The 18,833-nt window shown below is 33.5% G+C and overlaps 1 protein-coding gene across 1 annotated transcript; it reads left to right on the top strand.

The window, feature by feature from the left end:
* The first annotated feature begins 2,578 nt into the window (after window positions 1–2,578).
* LOC125866562 (probable RNA-dependent RNA polymerase 1) lies at window positions 2,579–11,110 on the top strand. Its single transcript, XM_049546826.1, has 5 exons — window positions 2,579–2,733; window positions 4,116–4,688; window positions 6,381–8,245; window positions 8,891–9,041; window positions 10,095–11,110. Exons 2-5 carry the CDS (start codon window positions 4,182–4,184, stop codon window positions 10,914–10,916), a joined length of 3,345 nt encoding a protein of 1,114 aa, XP_049402783.1. The 5' UTR covers window positions 2,579–2,733; window positions 4,116–4,181; the 3' UTR covers window positions 10,917–11,110.
* The last annotated feature ends 7,723 nt before the right edge of the window (window positions 11,111–18,833 follow it).

Below are 18,833 nucleotides of genomic sequence, written 5' to 3'. Positions count from 1 at the left end.
GTATTGTAGTAATTTAGTATGCATTATTGGATATTATAAAAACAGGAGAGGCAAATGCATTCAAGCAATTAATTTTTGTGGATCAAAAAGGTAATATTTCTATTTCTCTCACCCAACCTGTTGGAATTATCATTGGGTCTTTTTATTTTATTTTATTTTTCCTCCTCATTTTTTGCTTTTTGTGATTTTCTNTTCCTGTTTTTATACCATTTTTTATCATATATCTTTTATAATATGCTATTATATGTTTATTTATTTTGAATTATTTTTTGTTGTTGTAAAATCATTACTTGAATCTACACATCTCCTTAATAATGAACTTTTCTTATTGAATCATGACATTTTTTACAAAAGAAATAAAAATATTAGTAGTAAAAATTAAATAAAAATTAAATTTATGTATGATATTATCTCCTATCAAATTTAAAAATATTTGTCTTATATGTATATTGCCCCAAAACATAATAAACAGAAACAAAAAGAATTCAAAAAGAAGCAATATAATGATTCATTAAAACGCGTCCCATAGTAGACATTTGACCATACTAAAAAGTTATACTATTTGAAAAAGAAAGTTTGTACTGTTTGAAAAAAATAATATATCTGAACGTTTGAAATTATATTTAGACATGTGTTTTGTTTTGATATTAAAATTATATTTCAAACATACAACTTAATAACAACAATTTATGCAAATGTAATTTTATGAGAGGAGATGTGGATGCAATCTAATTCTATGTTGTGAAGATAGAAATATTGTTATAAATAAATTATCGATTTAAGTAAAACATACCAAAATCAATTAGAAAATAAAATACTTGAAGAGACCATGTAACAAATATTTATAAAAACAATAGCAACTAGAAACAATATTGATAAACTAAGATACCAAAAACAACAATAGTAAAATGAAAGAATATGATAATACTAGAGTTACTGATACCAAACACTAAAGGGATTTTTGTCATCTCTTCTAGTTTTGGTAGGTAAAATTATTTAATATCTATTATTGATGACAAATGATAGATATCTAATGAAATTAATTAAGGTGCGTAAAACCTGATTCGAACCTCCGTTAACTTTCTATCCTAAGAACATGAAATTCATCTTCAAGAATATTTAATATTTTAAAATATTTTTTTTGGAAAAAAGAAAAAGACAAAACATGATGTCCCCGTAGTGTTAGATGACTTAATTGATTGGTTGTCTTACGTAAGTCTCAATACATCAGCAAACATCCAAACAAATTGAAAATTTTTACTCTGTAAGAGGTATACTGTATACATACCAACAATACTGGTATGAGATCCTCTCAGGTTTTGCCAAGTGGAGTTTGGGTCCCACTTATAAAAAATGTGCTAAAAACTCTATTTCTTTCTCTTTCTCCTATTCCGTTATCTTCTTCTTCTCCTTTTTTTTTTTTTTCTGTTTCTTCATAAAATTTTATTATTTTTCTTATTAAATATATTTATTCATCAAACATTAAAACTTGATTGCTTTGGTCGTGATTTAGTTTGGATCATTTTTTATCAAACGAAAATAAATTTAATTAATTTGATTTTTCAAATGTTATAATCAAGTCAAATTAATTAAGTCAATTTTTCATCACTTTAATTTTTTTTAATTTTTCTTGCTATTTGGTTTTTGTGGACTTCTCGAAAATATACAATAAAATAATTTTTTGGTAAGTTATGTATAGGATCCTTAAAAAAAAAAATATTATGCATTATCTAAGTATTTAATCATTTCTAAGAAATATGATAAATTATTTCCAATGATTTTACTATTTTCTTACAAATATTAAAGATTTAACAACGATATATTAGGATGTCTTGTTAATATTTGATTTAAATAAAAATAATCAATTAAATCACAAGTTATTTTAAACATGAAAAAGCACTCTCGGCATTATCAAAATAAAAATATAAATTAAACTATAAAGTAAATGCAAATAATTTGATTATTATAAAGAGAAACACATGAATACTAACAAAGAGAACAAAAAAAAATATTTATAATAATTTTTTTAATTTTAAAGAAGGATATATATATATAACATAATTACGGACCATTTATTAATAAAATAATAGGATGAAAAAATTTATCCTAAAAATCAATGTCTAATCTTTTATAAACGAACACAAAAATTAATTTATTATTCTAAAATTAAAACACAAGATTTTATGATTTTTTATTTTTAATTTCACTATCTTCAATTTCTTTAACCTTATTGAAAAACTATTTTTTTTTTTTCATCACATTCACTTTAAGTTTTCCTTAAATAAACGATATAAAGATAAAATAACAAAACATTGTGGCCAAAATCTTTAAAAAACGTACAGACTACAAAGGAGGAAAAAAAATTTGTAGAAGAGAAAGTTAAAAATGAATGAGAAAAGTAAGAAGGTGAAAGTAAATGAAATGGATAAAGTATGAATCCCATATTGTACAGCAGTCAAATAAATTTTTTCAAACAAATCCCAATTTTTTTTCAATTGAATCATTGTACGAAAAAAAAGCCAAGAATTATTGTACCCTGTTCAATTTTATACTTGTAAAAAACTTTGAAAGCAAAAGCAACCAATTAGAGTGATAAAGAAATATTCTTTACTTAGTTCACTAGGGGTTGACTCATCACTCCCCCTCTCCCCTCAAGTCTTCGTGTGTTGTGTAAATAAATTTGGTTGTGCTTCAGTTTCTGGCACTACTACTGGGTAGTTTTATTTTTGCATAGTAAGTCTCTCTTTCAAAGACCCATGTTAAATTTTGCTTTGATTCAGTTTATTTTGTGTTGTTTATGTGTTTGGGGCTGTTGGGTAACTGTTTTCTTGGTTTGTGTGTTTTGTTGTTGTTTAAAGTTGAATCTTTTTCATGGTTTTGTGAGTCTGACTGAATATATATGATCATGGGTGGTGAAATTTCTGTAAGATTCTTGATGGAAAGAATGTTTTAACTAATGTTTCTAGTATGCTGTTTGTTGATCATTGGCTAAGAAGAAGCAGGCTTTAAAGAAGAAAAAAGAAGAGACTTTGTCATCTGTGCAAAAAGCTGTATAAAAGAGAGTGTAAAACCACTAGATATGGCTTGAGGTAGTAGTAGTTTGCTAGACTGGAGAAGGTCAAGAAACCCCATTTAGCTAGATGATTGACTTAAATTGGGGTTGAGTTAAGTGTTGTATCTTTACATGGTATTAGACTATTTGGGGTCCGTGTAAGCTCTTGTTGGGCTTGGACATGTAGGGGGTGTTAGAGTGGGTCCCACATTGGTTGGGAATGGGTTGATGGTCATATCTTACCTGGTATTAGAGTTAGGTTCATCCTGTTTGGGCTCCCGGTGAATGCTCCAGTTGGCTTGGGGGTGAAGGGGTGTTAGAGTGGGTCCCACATCGGTTGGGGAATGGATTGGTGGTCGGTTTGTATGGACTTGGACAATCTTTTCCTTATGACTTAATCTTTTGAGGTTGAGTTAGGCGTGTCATATCTCTATAGGCCAAAAATCTCAAATATGTACATCAATTAGGTTGATTTCCCTTTTGATTCGTTTTCTTCTCTTCTCTGTTGTCCTGTGACCTATAGATTACACATCAACAGGCATAGTAAATGTAGTGGCTCATTCGCTAAACACTTCACAACTACATTAACATCTTGCTGTATTTAGTAGTCAAAAAACCTACATTTTTCATGTCTCACAAGTCTGGAAAATGTATCAAAGAGGTGTCTAGTAGGTTGCTTATTTCTTTATATAGGTAGTCATAGTTTTGCATAACTTTGTGGAGTCTAGTTTTCAGCACATTAGGCTGAGTTTGCTTTTAGATATCCTTCTTATGGAGCAGTTTAGTTGCTTACATGTTCGATCGGTATGAAGCTCTGGGTTGTCCACTAGTGAAGGTATGGCAAGAACACAAAAGATCAATAGTTCAATGCTCTTGCTTTTGGGTTCACTGTGTCTGTGTGAAATAGAAGGATGCAGCTAAATTTGAAATGCATAGCATTTAGGATTCTCTTTTACCTAGTAACTTTTGGCTCTTCTTTTACCTAGTATAGTAACACTTTTACCTTAATCTTGTTATCTTTGTTCTTTACAAGTATTCTTATTTGTGTTACACATGTATGTAGACTTCAGGAGGTATTCCAGTTGGTGATTAGCATTTGAAAGTCGAACTGCACTTGGAATTTGGCTACATGGGAAAGACAATTCAGGTTTACGGATTCCCTTATCTTCTGTCTGCAGAAGTGGTCAAGTCATTCTTAGAAAAACATACAGGATATGGAACTGTATGTGCATTGGAGGTTAAACAGTCCAAAGGAGGATCTAGAGCATTTGCCAAAGTTCAATTTGTCGACAACATTAGTGCTGACAAAATCATCAATTTGGCTAGTAAGAGGCTGTATTTTGGCTCTTCTTATTTGAAGGCTTGGGAAATGAAAGCTGATATTGTCCAACTGCGGGCGTATGTGGATCACATGGATGGCATAACTTTGAATTTCGGATGTCAGATATCAGATGACAAGTTTGCAGTGTTGGGAAGTACAGAAGTTTCTATTAAATTTGGCATTGGATTGAAGAAATTTTTTTTCTTTTTATCTAGTGGTTCAGCTGATTATAAACTTCAGCTTTCATATGAAAATATATGGCAGGTTGTGCTCCATCGTCCATATGGTCAAAATGCTCAGTTTCTCCTCATACAGGTTTTTCAATTATTCCAAACCTTTAGCTATTGTTTTCATCCTTCTCCCTGTGCTCGGTCTTTGTGAATATTGTGACTATTTGATTATTGGTTGAATGGTACACAATTTTCATGTATTGGGTCTCTTACCGCTTGTTGATCCACTTCTTTTGAAGCAAAATCATTTCTGCTAACATATATTTATTTGTTGACTTATGAACCATATGGAAGGGGTTGAAATCCTATTTATGAGAATTTTGACAATAAATTCCATTTCTAGAAACTGAACATGCATGAAGGCTTGAACCGACATTAAACTGGAAACTTATTTGCTACTGATCATGAAGTAAAGAAGCTTTAGAAAATACTAAGTACAAGTTCATAAGCATTAATAGCGGTTAGGCCCTCCTCAGTATTGTTCTGCTTGAAGTCTTTTAAGGTTGGATGCTTGTGCGTTTATAAGCACTGCTATGTGGATAACCTAGATCCTGTCCAAAATCCTAACTAACATGCCAGATTGCCATATTCTCAGCCTATCTTTTGATCTGTCGACATCTTTTTCTTTTTATAAAGATATCTGTTAACATCCTTAAAGATGAGTGTTCGAAATTCTTAACCTCTTTCATGAATATTTGCGCTAGAACTTTTTTTATATAGTAGAATACCATGAAATGGTACTGTCAACATCCAGAATTCTTGAAGAACATGTCTTTCATTTTTTTGTGCACATGTTTCCATCAAAGTATAAAATGTTGATTTTCTATCTTCTTTTTTTTGGGTAAAGTAATTAAATTGTGTTGATTTTCTGTTAATATGCGCTCCTATTATAAATTTAGAAATTACTATTACTAATGTTACTAGTGTCAAAAAAAATAATTTAGAAATTACTATTACTACTATTAATAAGGGAGAGTCAGAGGAGCTTCTTGTCGTCCTGTCTACCGACCAAACGTATAATTTTGGAATTTTCCCTTTGAGTTCGCTAATTTTGTATTGCACTTCACAACAGCCGCAATAGATTCCAAATGGGAGAATTATAATAGGCTGTGCATTCAGACAAAATCATGTGCTTTTATTTTATCTGTTTAGCTTGGGAGGGTTTTTTCTGTACTTCTGTATTCGTTGTCCTTTCTCATTGGTGGATACAGATGGTTTACTGTAGCTTCTTATCTAAAATTTTGATGTGTTGACTGTTTTATCCTCTTTAGTTTGCAGTACTTGTAACTTAATTGCACTGAGGAATTGCCACATAGTTTTAGCTGCATCACGACACAGAATGCTGTAACCTTATATTGATTGATGAATCATAAATGAGAGCAGTCACTGCTCATAACCGTATAAAAGGCATACTAAAACTCTATTAAAAAAAATGTGTTAGTATAGATGTTAAACTTGGGCCTGTGCTCTACACAGGCTTGGTACCACTGGTTAATTAAATAAACCAAGCTTCTAACTTGCATATTATATAAGTTAACAAATATATGTCCACAATTTTCAATTTTTTCAATACTTGTGACTTGTCTGCTCGTGATCTTTTAAGTTAAAGAACGTGAAAGCAACTTTTCTACTGTGTTTGCAGAATTTCCTCATGAGTATAGTTGCATCAGTTAATATATCGCTTCATATAATTGAATTCTGGTTAGATCAGTAGTCTACTTTGCTGATTTACGATAAGATTCAGTATTGACTTATTCATTCAATTTCTATGATTTAGTTATTTGGTGCTCCTCGGATCTATAAGAGACTTGAAAACTCCTGTTATAGCTTCTTTAAGGAAACTCCTGATGATCAGTGGGTGAGGACGACAGATTTCGCTCCATCTTGGATAGGGCTGTCTTCTAGCTTATGTTTGCAGTTCCGTAGGGGTGTTCATCTTCCAAATTTCCAGGAAAGTTTTTTTCACTATACAGAACGTGAAAACAATATTACTTTACAGACTGGTTTCACCTTTTTCATCTCTCAAAAATCGGCTCTGGTTCCCAATGTCCAGCCTCCGGAAGGAATTGCAATTCCCTACAAGATATTGTTCAAAATTAGTTCTTTGGTACAGCATGGATGCATTCCTGGGCCAGCATTAAATGTCTACTTTTTCCGATTAGTTGATCCTCAAAGGAGAAATGTTGCATGCATTGAGCAAGCCTTAGAGAAACTGTACTATTTGAAGGAGTGCTGTTATGATCCAGTGAGGTGGCTCACTGAGCAGTATGATGGGTATCTCAAGGGTAGACAACCTCCAAAATCTCCGTCCATCACTTTAGATGATGGGTTGGTGTATGTAAGAAGGGTCCTAGTAACACCATGCAAAGTTTATTTTTGTGGTCCAGAGGTTAATGTTTCCAATCGGGTTCTCCGCAATTATTCTGAAGACATAGATAACTTTCTTCGTGTTTCTTTTGTTGATGAGGAGTGGGAGAAACTTTATTCTACAGACTTATTACCAAAAGCAAGTACTGGAAATGGTATCAGGACAAACATCTATGAGAGGATCCTATCAACTCTGCGGAAAGGCTTTGTAATTGGTGATAAAAAATTTGAATTTCTTGCATTTTCATCGAGCCAGTTGCGGGATAATTCAGTGTGGATGTTTGCATCAAGACCTGGCCTTACTGCAAATGATATAAGAACTTGGATGGGTGATTTTTCGCAGATCAAGAATGTGGCAAAATATGCTGCGAGACTTGGTCAATCTTTTGGTTCCTCCAAAGAGACTTTGAGTGTTCTTAGGCATGAGATTGAAGTTATTCCTGACGTAAAGGTTCATGGAACCAGCTATGTCTTTTCTGATGGAATTGGTAAAATATCTGCTGACTTTGCTCGTAGAGTTGCCTCAAAATGTGGCCTTCAATATACACCATCTGCTTTTCAGATTCGTTATGGTGGATATAAAGGTGTTGTGGCTGTTGATCCATATTCATCAATGAAGTTATCTTTGAGAAAGAGCATGTCGAAATATGAATCAGACAATAATAAGTTAGATGTCCTTGGGTGGAGCAAATATCAGCCTTGTTATCTTAATCGTCAACTGGTTACTCTCTTGTCTACACTTGGAGTGAAAGATGATGTTCTCGAACAGAAGCAAAAGGAAGCTGTAGATCAGCTTGATGCTATCTTGCATGATTCTTTGAAGGCACAGGAGGCTTTGGAATTGATGTCTCCTGGAGAGAACACTAATATTCTCAAGGCAATGCTAAATTGTGGTTATATGCCTGATGCTGAGCCCTTTCTTTCAATGATGCTGCAAACCTTCCGCGCATCGAAGTTGCTCGATTTGCGGACTAGATCAAGAATATTTATTCCAAATGGAAGAGCAATGATGGGATGTTTGGATGAATCCAGAACCTTGGAATATGGTCAGGTGTTTGTTCAGTTTACTGGTGCTGGACATAGAGAATTTTCTGAGGATTTACATCCATTTAATAACAGCAGATCCACCAACTGTAATTTCATTCTCAAGGGAAATGTGGTTGTTGCAAAAAATCCATGCTTGCATCCTGGTGATATTCGTGTTTTAAGGGCTGTAGATGTTCCAGCGCTGCACCACATGGTAGATTGTGTTGTATTCCCCCAGAAAGGAAAAAGGTAAATTTTACGTTGGAAACCTATTAACTGTTTACTTACGTGTAATCTTATAGAAGGCTTTACCATTTCTTGCCTGGTCTTACTAATGCTCTAATCCAAATTAGTTTCAAAGATAGTCAAATTGATTCTCGGGAAGCAAAAAGTGCCAGAGGGAGTAATTGACTGTCTTAGTTAGTTAGGATTCACTTGTATAATATCCCCTTCTCATGAGATGTAAAGGCATATTGAAATACGAAGAAGTCTTTTCTTCCTTCCCATATTCTACACCAACTTATGGGTGGAAATCATTTTCCTACTGGCTACACAATTATTTCAACTCGTAACTTTGTATAAATGCTCCAGACTAGGTATGTATTTCAACTGCCTCCCTACCGCTTAGGTAGAGGTAAAGTTTGCGTACACTTTACCCTCCTCAGACCCCACTTTGTGGTATCTTACTGGGTATGTTGTTGTTGTATAATTCAGCAGTACTTCATCTATCTGGAATATTCTCAATTTTTGTTCATGGAAGAATTTTCAAGTGTGAACTTTATTAATTGTTCTTTCTAGTAAAAGTGTAAAACTAGCTTCCATCCTTGTTAACTGTTTCTATCTTTATTTCTTTTTCATGGCATTGTTACTTAAGTGTCAAAGCTTTGATGACAGACCTCATCCGAATGAATGTTCTGGGAGTGATTTGGATGGAGATATCTACTTTGTTTGCTGGGATCAAGACATGATTCCGCCAAGGCAAGTCCAACCGATGGAATATCCTCCAGCACCCAGCATACAGTTGGATCATGATGTCACAATTGAGGTACCCTTAGTTTCGAACAACTAGTTTTACTTCCAAAATTATCATTCTTCTGATGCATCACTATGTTCAACCTTTCTTACGGAGAATTGGTATGGTCTTGATATTTTTTTTTCCTTTTAATCTTTTTTTTTTTAATTAACGCTTCATATTAGTCCCACTTATTCTATTGCTGAGATTACCTTCTCCAAGTCTTTGATTCAGTCAAATCTAGTTTAGTGTATGAGTGTTAGGTGCATCAACTACAGACTGGTTACTGTACTTTTCTATTGCTGAGATCTCCTTCTGCACAGCTTCGTGACTGGATAGGCACATAAAACCAGAACTGCTGACCAGACTTCATTCTTTCACCCCCTTCTTTCTCCTTCTCTAAGATCTTTCGATTAATGAGACAAAAAAGGAAGAGATCAACACGAGTATTGCAGTAAGAGCTGAATGCCTTAATTGTTTATTTTCACTATATTTTCATTATTGTCCAATTTCCTTATTTTGGATGTACAGCTAACAGCATTGCCTTTATGCTGTTTTCTTCGTTTTTTACATCAATAAAATTCTCTACCCATAAAAAAATTAATGAAGGAAAATATACCCTGAAGATAAACAACTTGTAAGTGACCAAAGCCATAAATAAAAACTTTCTGTTGTGTCAAACCTGAAATAGTTTCTTCTTTCCACTTTCTTATTTACCTTATCAACTGTACATGTGAGATTCATCTTCTAAGTTTATTATTGTCTCGTTCATGAGGGGGATCAATCCTGAGAGTCCATAAAGTTTGTGGAAGTGTGCTCATTCTTGATTTTTTTACTTCAAATCGCCGATTTGCATATCAATATGTGCCATAGGAGTTACATCTCTGATGAAAGAGCACTTACACTCTTGAATTTGTAGTAGGGAATGAACTCTTGAAATCATACTTATAAGATGTGTAATGCAATAAAAGTACTGAGGAACTCTTTATTATTTTTGCTTTGTTGTGGGGGAGGGGGGATTGGCCAGTATGTGCAACAACAGTGCAAGTACTGAGGAACTCCTTTTCACCTGTCTGCCTACTGCAGGAAGTTGAAGAGTACTTCACCAACTATATTGTGAATGACAGTTTGGGAATCATAGCAAATGCCCATGTCGTATTTGCAGACAGAGAACCTGATATGGCCATGAGTGATCCATGCAAAAAACTTGCTGAGCTCTTTTCAATTGCAGTGGACTTTCCAAAGACTGGTGTTCCTGCTGAAATACCATCTCAGTTGCGCCCTAAAGAATACCCAGACTTCATGGATAAGCCAGACAAGACAACCTATATCTCAGAAAGAGTTATTGGAAAGCTTTTCAGGAAAGTGAAGGACAAAGCACCTCAGGCTAGCTCTATTGCGATCTTCACAAGGGATGTTGCAAGGAGATCATATGATGTTGATTTGGAAGTTGATGGATTTGAAGATTACATTGACGAAGCTTTTGACTACAAAACTGAATATGACAACAAGCTGGGTAATTTAATGGACTACTATGGCATAAAAACGGAGGCTGAAATACTTAGTGGTGGCATCATGAAGGCATCAAAAACTTTTGACCGCAGAAAAGATGCTGAGGCCATTAGTGTTGCTGTGAGGGCCTTGAGGAAGGAAGCAAGGACCTGGTTCAAGAGGCGTAATGATATAGATGACATGTTACCAAAGGCATCGGCTTGGTACCACGTTACATATCATCCTACATATTGGGGTTGCTACAATCAGGGGTTGAAAAGAGATCATTTCATTAGCTTTCCCTGGTGTGTTTATGACCAGCTAATCCAGATTAAGAAGGAGAAAGCACTTAACAGGCCAGTTCTCAATTTGTCATCTCTCAGGGCTCAGCTGAGTCACAAATTAGTGTTGAAATGAGATTTCAGTCAAGCGTTAAGCTGATATATATATATAATGTAATAGGGTGTGATCATAAGAAAACTGCTATGCGTTGTTAACAACCTTTTGTATTCAAAACTGCATGAACCTGTAACATATATGCAGTACTCTTAGAAACATCTGTACAGCTAAGTACTAATATGTATGTGATTTGAGTTTTATCTCTCTTCTCAGCATAGTTCATATTATGCTTTTCAGCACTGAGCAGTAGTTCCTGTGTTAGTAAATTTTGACTGATGAATCACAAAGTTAGTCTAATAATTTTGCTAGCTCAGATGGCAGCAACGACATCAATGGTGAAATTTCAGCAATTTGTTTTAACTTGTCCCTGTCCCTTTGTTATCCCTAGTCATAAATAATATTTCATCATATATAAATACTCGAGTTATTTGCAAATATTGAACTTCAATAGTTAAAATACTAGTGAGACATTCATGTTTGTGCCAACAGGATTTGCTGTGACCCTTCTTAATTCTATCAAAGATCTTTGGGTCAGAAGCAAAATAGACCCTAAACGTACGAGGAGAAGATTACCTGAAGGAAGGTCAGAAGCAAAATAGAGAGAAGCCCCCAAATAGTCCCTTATCTTTGGATTAAGACTTAAAGTCATCCTTGAGTTTTCACATGCAGCACTAATAGTCCTTCATGTTTGCAATATTGGTGTACTTTTGGTCCTCCCCTAAACTTTTGCCTATTTTTTAACATTAATTTTGTTCATAAAAATGTCCCATCGTCTTTTTTTTATATATTTAGTAGAAATAATAACTCTATGTGAGAGAAGGTGAGAAGAAGAACACATTGTTCTGTTCGGCATAAATATTACTGCAGCTAAACTAAGAACATTTAAACATATGACATTGCAAGGAAGAAAAAAATGTACTATTGCACAAAATCGTTGTGATGAACCTCTCGATTTTACCTGCAATACAATTTCTACTAAACAAAACAAGGTGTTTTTCTTCTCACAATCTCTCACAGTATTTCTACTAAATATATAAAATGACGATTATACATTCCATACATAAATTATGAATAAAATCAATGTAAAAGAATAGGCAAAATTTTGAAAGAGGACCAAAGTGCACTAATATTGCAAATATGAGGAATTATTAATGCCCCATGTGAAAACTCAAGGATGACTTTGAGTCTTAACCCAAAGATGAAGGACTATTTTGGGCCTTTTCTCTAGGAAAATACTTTTTTGGGTAAGTATTTTTCTCCCTCTTCTTTGAAGAAGCATTTCCAATGTATTCATTGTTTGTGAAATGCTTGCTTCCGTGTTAAGTATGTCATTAACTCTTAAAAAACCAGAATTTTGGTGGTTTTGCTATATACACACTCACACAAAATTGGTGAAAGATGTAGTAGACTATATTGACTTATTTCAAAATTNTTTTCTCCCTCTTCTTTGAAGAAGCATTTCCAATGTATTCATTGTTTGTGAAATGCTTGCTTCCGTGTTAAGTATGTCATTAACTCTTAAAAAACCAGAATTTTGGTGGTTTTGCTATATACACACACTCACACAAAATTGGTGAAAGGTGTAGTAGACTATATCGACTTATTTCAAAATTTGGATCTATCTCCGATGAAAACTCATCTTTGTACATTTTTGAGCAATTAATAATTCAAACAAATGCTTTTGAAACATGTATATTGTTAAATATTTATTTTTTTAATTAAATATTGGAGTTTGTAGTTCCTTTTATTCATTTCAAATAAATTTGTACAAAACAAGACCAATTCAAAAATTAGATCAGCCCAAAACAATGATTTTTTTTAGCCCAGTCCATGAAATGGAACTACCAGCTTCTATATCAAAACCCTAGAAGATAGGGTTTTCAAATTTGAGTTCCTTTTCTTTCTCCCTTTGTCGCCGCTAGGATCTATATGGTATCCAACCTTCCTCTTCCTTTTGTCGTAGATCATCAACACCTTCCTCTTGTTTGCCATGTTAACCCTCCTTCTCAGCTCGCAGAGGTATGATTTTTTTTAGCTTGCTCTTTCCTTCTCTATCTGTTTTCTAACTTCCTCCTTTTCTCTTGGAGATATATAATCTGGTGGAACAGTGGATCCCAGAAGTGATTTTGACTTTTGATAGAGGCGTACAGTCTTGTGGTTGAGCTCGCAACTCTCTGGCCTTCTTCTTTCTCTACCTTTTTTTCCTATTTCTTCCTCTTTGATTTCCTTTATCTAGCTGAAGTATAAGTGGAGACATCCAAATGCTCCTGACCTCTTTCATTGTGAAGTTCCTTCCCAACCTCGGATCTCTAACTCCCCATCCGATCCCAAGACCATCGCTTTTTGCTGATGAAATTTTATGTAAGTTGTTGTAGTCTAAACTAGGTAACTTAATCGCCACAACTATGTAAGCCCTATAATGACAAATCATTTTCTATAAGTATCATAATCGTGAGGTCTGTTGTTGAAAATGATTCTGAAGTAATGTATGCTCATGTCTATAGCTCTTGAAATTTAATCTTTCTTGCCTTGCTAGTTATTATTGTAATATTTGACTCATTTGCGTTCAAAATACTTTTGCACTCCACTGATAGCTGCTAAAAATTATGCCACTATCTAATCTTGTATTCACTTGCAAAGGAAGTGACAATTGACTTGGCTCCACTCTCCTAAAGCCCGATCCGCTTTGGCAATAATCTTCTATACCTTGCCGCTTTGTCTATATTTTCTTCAATTTCTTCATCCTCCTCCCTCTCTCTCCTCCTTTGTTTCTCTTCGGCTATGATATCCTCTAAATTAGGATGTTATTGATTTGATAACCATCTCTTTCCCATATTTGGAACCTGATTTCTCTTCCCCTTCATGTTATTTTCTCCCCCATTACCTACTTCTTTTCTATAGAATTCAATTCACTCGGGCTAGCAATGTTCTCTCTCTCCTTACTGCTCCCCCCTTCTTATTTTTCGACCTACTCCCCCTTGTCAAGTTGTTTTTGCCCTTAAAACATGTTCTCTATCCATTTTTTTGTATTGGCTTCCCTCCCTTTTTTGTTGCTCTCCTTGCGACTCCCCCCTATCTTCTTGTTCTTCTTCTTTTTGAATTTCCCCCGATCTTTATTCTTTTGTTGTTCCACTATCTTGGGAGATTGATGTGTCTACTCCTTCTCCTTATTTTCTCCCTTTCTCCCCTTCTCTTTTCCCTTCTCTTTTGACTAATTTTTTGGGTATAACTCTGGATGGATGACGTAGCATTCCTCTTCATTATGTCCTTGTATTTCAACCCTACTTCACTGCCTCCTTCTGCCTTGTCAATTCACTATCTGCTCTGTTACTTTCCCACTTGACAAAAAAAGTCGGCGATATTTTTTTTGTTGCTTTTCAGAATTGGATTCAAGTCATTCTACTAAAATTCTTCTCGGGGAATGGTTTCTTCTTCACTCCAATTTCTACAACAAATGATTCCATAATCCCAGAAGAAATCCTTAGAGATATTCACTTAAGGTTTCCCACCAAGTCTCTCTTGAAATGTACGCTCGTTTCAAAATCAAGACATCAACAAATCTCTATCCCTCATTTGGTGAACACACATCTCAAATTAAATACTCATCATAGAGCTCTATTTCCAGGCACCAATGGAAATTTCAAGTTTTGTTCACTCCCTCCTCTGTTTAACAAACAACATGTTACTATTCACATAGATCCTCTAACATTATCAACTTTCGATGTAGGTTCTGCCAATGACTTGATTTGCCTGTGCAATCACTCAGGGGAGACATATATATGGAACCCACCATTAAGAAGTCAAAGGAACTACTTAATTCCACTTGGGGTACTTCTTTCTATTCCAAATATGGTTTTGGATACGACAACTCAGATGACAGTTATAAAGCCCTATCTATCGATTATTGTGGTAATTCTTACCATGATAATGTATCCAACATGAAGATTGTGGTCAACATTTAGAGTTTGAGGACTGATTCGTGGACAACGAATCATGACCAACTTCAGGGCATCTATCTAGTAAATCCTTGGGGCAAATCTATCTAGTCTTCATAATCACAATGTGTGCATCATCATTTCTTTTTATGTAGCAAATGAAACATGGGGAAGCTTGGAGTTACCCATTTTGTGGAGAAGTCAATTCTAATTTCAAAATTGGAGTTGTCGAAAGTGGCCTTCCTGTGATTTATACTTGTTGTCTAGGTGATACTACTTATATCTAGATTTTGAAAGATTGTCCAAAATCCAGACATCAGAAGTAGCATCACCTAGACGACAAGTATTAATCAGAGAAAGGTCACTTCCCACAACTCCCAATTTGAAATTAGAAATGACTTCTCCACAAATGGGAAGCTCCAAGCTACTCCATGTCTCGTTTGCTACATCAAAAGAAATGATCTTGCACACATTGAAATTACAAAAAACTAGTTGATGCAATCCAACGAAGCTTCCCATTGACATGTTTACCCAGAAAATTTATTAGAAAGATGCCCTAAAGCTGGTCATGGAGTGTTTTCCAAGAATTCGTCCTCAAACTATAAATGTTGATCACATTACTCATGTTGGACATAAAAAAAAAGGTTGGACTCATCAACATAATAGTCAATAAACAGATCTTTGTAATAATCAAGTGAGTCATCATATCCAAAACCATATATATATATATATATATACTACCTTAAAAGCATAAACTCCTAAACTGAATGTTGAATTACTATAATACCCCCAATTAAAAAAACTCTATTTATATTATTTAATTATTTGTATTATATTAAATGTAGATATCCTTTCATATTAAAGGGTTGGGATTTTTTCAAATGATTGTGACTTTTCCGAAGGGTTGTGCCTTTTGCAAAAGGTTGTGATTTTTCCGATATGCAGTCACTTTTTCGAAAGGTTGTAACTTTTCTGATAAGGAACAATTAACACCTATTAATACTACTATTTGTTAGCTATAAATAGAGGGTGTCATCTCACTTTTAACTATAATTTTTTAAAGTTTTCTACTCTTCTTCTTCTTAAAAAATCTCAGGGTTATTTGTAACAGTTGATTAAGTTCAAAATTCAACTAAATTCAAGGTACCACATAAGAAAGAGTTGATGAATAAATTGTAGCAAATCATTCATAAATTCACACTCGTATTTTTTCTTACGATTTCCATGAGTTAACAGTGACAAAATGTTGTGGGAAAGACAATAATAACAAACAAATAGTCACATGATCTCGGTAAGATATTTCTTCTTTGATTTTCTATTTTTTGATTTTTTACCCTCAAATGAAGCAGTTTCTTACTGATTTTTCTAAAACAACGAGCATCAACGTAGTCCATTGAATCATTAGTTTTGATGTTAAATCCACCATTTCAAAAATAGATTTTCACTTTTACTTATAATATGATAATATAGACATGATAATAATTATTTTTTAATAGATAATGAATGAAGAAACTAAAGTGTTGGTGACATGAAATTTTAATCAAACGGAAATCTACAGTGAATATAGAATGAACATATATTTTCGTCTTCCTTCTACATTGGCTATGTATGTTCCATATATTTTTTTTCCTATTATTTTGTGTTCATTTTAATTTGAGAAAATTTTATGTCACAAGATACACTCATTGTTAGCTATATAAAAATAGATAAGAAAATAGTGATTGATCATAAAATAATCTTAAATCAAATTAAAGATTCTATAAACAATACTTTAAATTTATTCATCTATTAATTTTTATTATTGAAAAAGTTTAATATTTTATATCATGATATAACATCTATAAGATACTAGATAGTTTCATTAGACAACAACTATATGATATATATGCGGCAGGAAAAAGGAGAAGACTACAATTCTATAAAGATAAGGTAGAAACTTAAAGAAATGAATATTTTTCACCAAAGGTGATGCTGTTCATATATTAAAATTAAAATATTTTACTGAAATATGTATATGTATATCTAAAACAAAGATTTTTTCAAGCTAAATATTTGACATACACTCAAACCTCAATTTAACCATCATTCGTTATAACAATAAAGTACCTTTTTTTTTGTAGAATTACCTCTCTATGATAGTATTACTCAACCGGAAACAGCCTCTCTACCTCCACGAGGTAGTGATAAGGTCTGCGTACACTTTACCCTCCCCAGACCCCACTTTGTGGGATTTCACTGGGTATGTTGTTGTTGATAGTATTACTCAAATCTTAATTGGTAAAAGATAGATTACGTATAAAGATAAAATATTAAAATATTTATGGTAATCCTTATTACTGTCATGCACATATTAAATTTGAAGTATGAATATTTAAGAGAAAAATTATACTTAAATGGTGTCATCATTTATGTTCATAACCTCAAGAGGAAAGACTATTGATGACATTTTTTGTATTGATATTTTTTTTAAAAAATTGTTGGTTAGATTTGTTTACGAAATTGAGTGAAGTAAATAATAATACTACTAAAGAAATGTCACTTTCTCCCCATATTTAAACTTTGAATGTATTTTGAAATGTTTCAATAATATCTGGTCACTTTGATCTCAAAATACAAATAACTCTATAACAATCTGCATTAATCATTTAAAAGCACTTGTTCTATGTTCTTTAAATTATAATTATTTACTAAAAAGATTTAATTTAGTAATATTAATTCTATTTTACACATTCGTCTACTATATATATGATACACACGTGCAACACACGTGCCGTGAAACTAGTATATATATATATAGAAAGAGGAACTCCGCGACGAATTAAGTAATTTCTTTAACTTTCTAATAGCGAGGTCCCATACATATATATATATATATATATATAGTCATTCCCTTTGTGATCGCAAAGACAAATTAGCCCACTGGCAGAACCCACAAAGAAAGTTGATTAAGTGAAAGGATCCATGTGAGCAGTGACTTGTTGTTTATTAAACAGGGGAGGGAGGAGAGAACTAAAGTTGAAATTCCCATTGATGCCTGGAAATAGAACTCTATGATGTGTGTTTAATATGAGATGTGTATTCACAAAATCAGGGCTAGATATAAGTCGATGCCATGATTTCGAAACTGACATACATTTCAGGAGAGACTTTGGGAGAAGCCTTAAGAGGATATGTTAAGATTTCATTTGTGATTACGGAATCAGTAGTTGTAGAAGTTGGAGTGAAGAAAAAATCATACCATGAGAAGAATTTGAGTAGAACGGTCTGAATCCAATCTCGAAAAGAAAGAAACAAAAACATGTTTTTGTATATGAGGTAACAATCACAAATATTGGTAGCAGAGCAGTGAAAGGCGGAAGGATGCTTTTCTGTAAAGTGAGGCAGTAGCAGAGTAGAACAGAGAATAATTGTATATCGATTCATATTCTAGTAATACCAACAGAGACACAATGCTTGTATTTATAAGAAAACTAGTCTCTTGAAACGTGCATTGCACGTTAATTCATAAATTTTAGTATAAAACTATATTGTAATGGAAATTCTTATACAAGGATCCAATCCAAGTCTGTTTCTTTAGCTAAAACACTGATTAAGACAACAAATTTTATCTGTAGGAGATCATAACCTTTGGTTTTATGAATTAGTGGAAATAAAAAGGAGAATTTCTTACAAGAACTTCAAGGTATACAAGCAAATATGAATTGTGATGTATGGATTTATACATATTCAACGTCTTGTCCTACATTTGACAAAAAAGATGTGCAACAACATTTTTATTCTTGGATGACAGTAAATAGATGGAGGGGTCGTTTCATTCCCTATCTCCGAATATGGGGAATATATTCTCAAAAATTCTTGCTCTAATCTGACCTAGCTGACGGAAGATGCTAAATAAAGAACTCTTACAAGTTATCGGCCAAATGATTGTGAGGTTTCATGATATCAATAGGGGATCAACAAGGCTTTCTATATAGATTTCTTACCATGATGTTGTATCCAA

The sequence above is a fragment of the Solanum stenotomum genome, chromosome 6 (assembly GCF_019186545.1).
Source record: "Solanum stenotomum isolate F172 chromosome 6, ASM1918654v1, whole genome shotgun sequence".
Classification (NCBI taxonomy): Eukaryota; Viridiplantae; Streptophyta; class Magnoliopsida; order Solanales; family Solanaceae; genus Solanum; species Solanum stenotomum.
This window is presented reverse-complemented; position numbering and strand designations above follow the sequence as displayed.

What these genes read in the sequence shown, in the direction of transcription:
- LOC125866562 (XM_049546826.1), top strand. Translation starts at nt 4,182, where the DNA reads ATGGGAAAGACAATTCAGGTTTACGGATTCCCTTATCTTCTGTCTGCA. An exon ending in CTCAGTTTCTCCTCATACAG is followed by an intron (nt 4,689 to 6,380) that starts GTTTTTCAATTA and finishes TCTATGATTTAG; the next exon opens with TTATTTGGTGCTCCTCGGAT. An exon ending in ATCATGATGTCACAATTGAG is followed by an intron (nt 9,042 to 10,094) that starts GTACCCTTAGTT and finishes TGCCTACTGCAG; the next exon opens with GAAGTTGAAGAGTACTTCAC.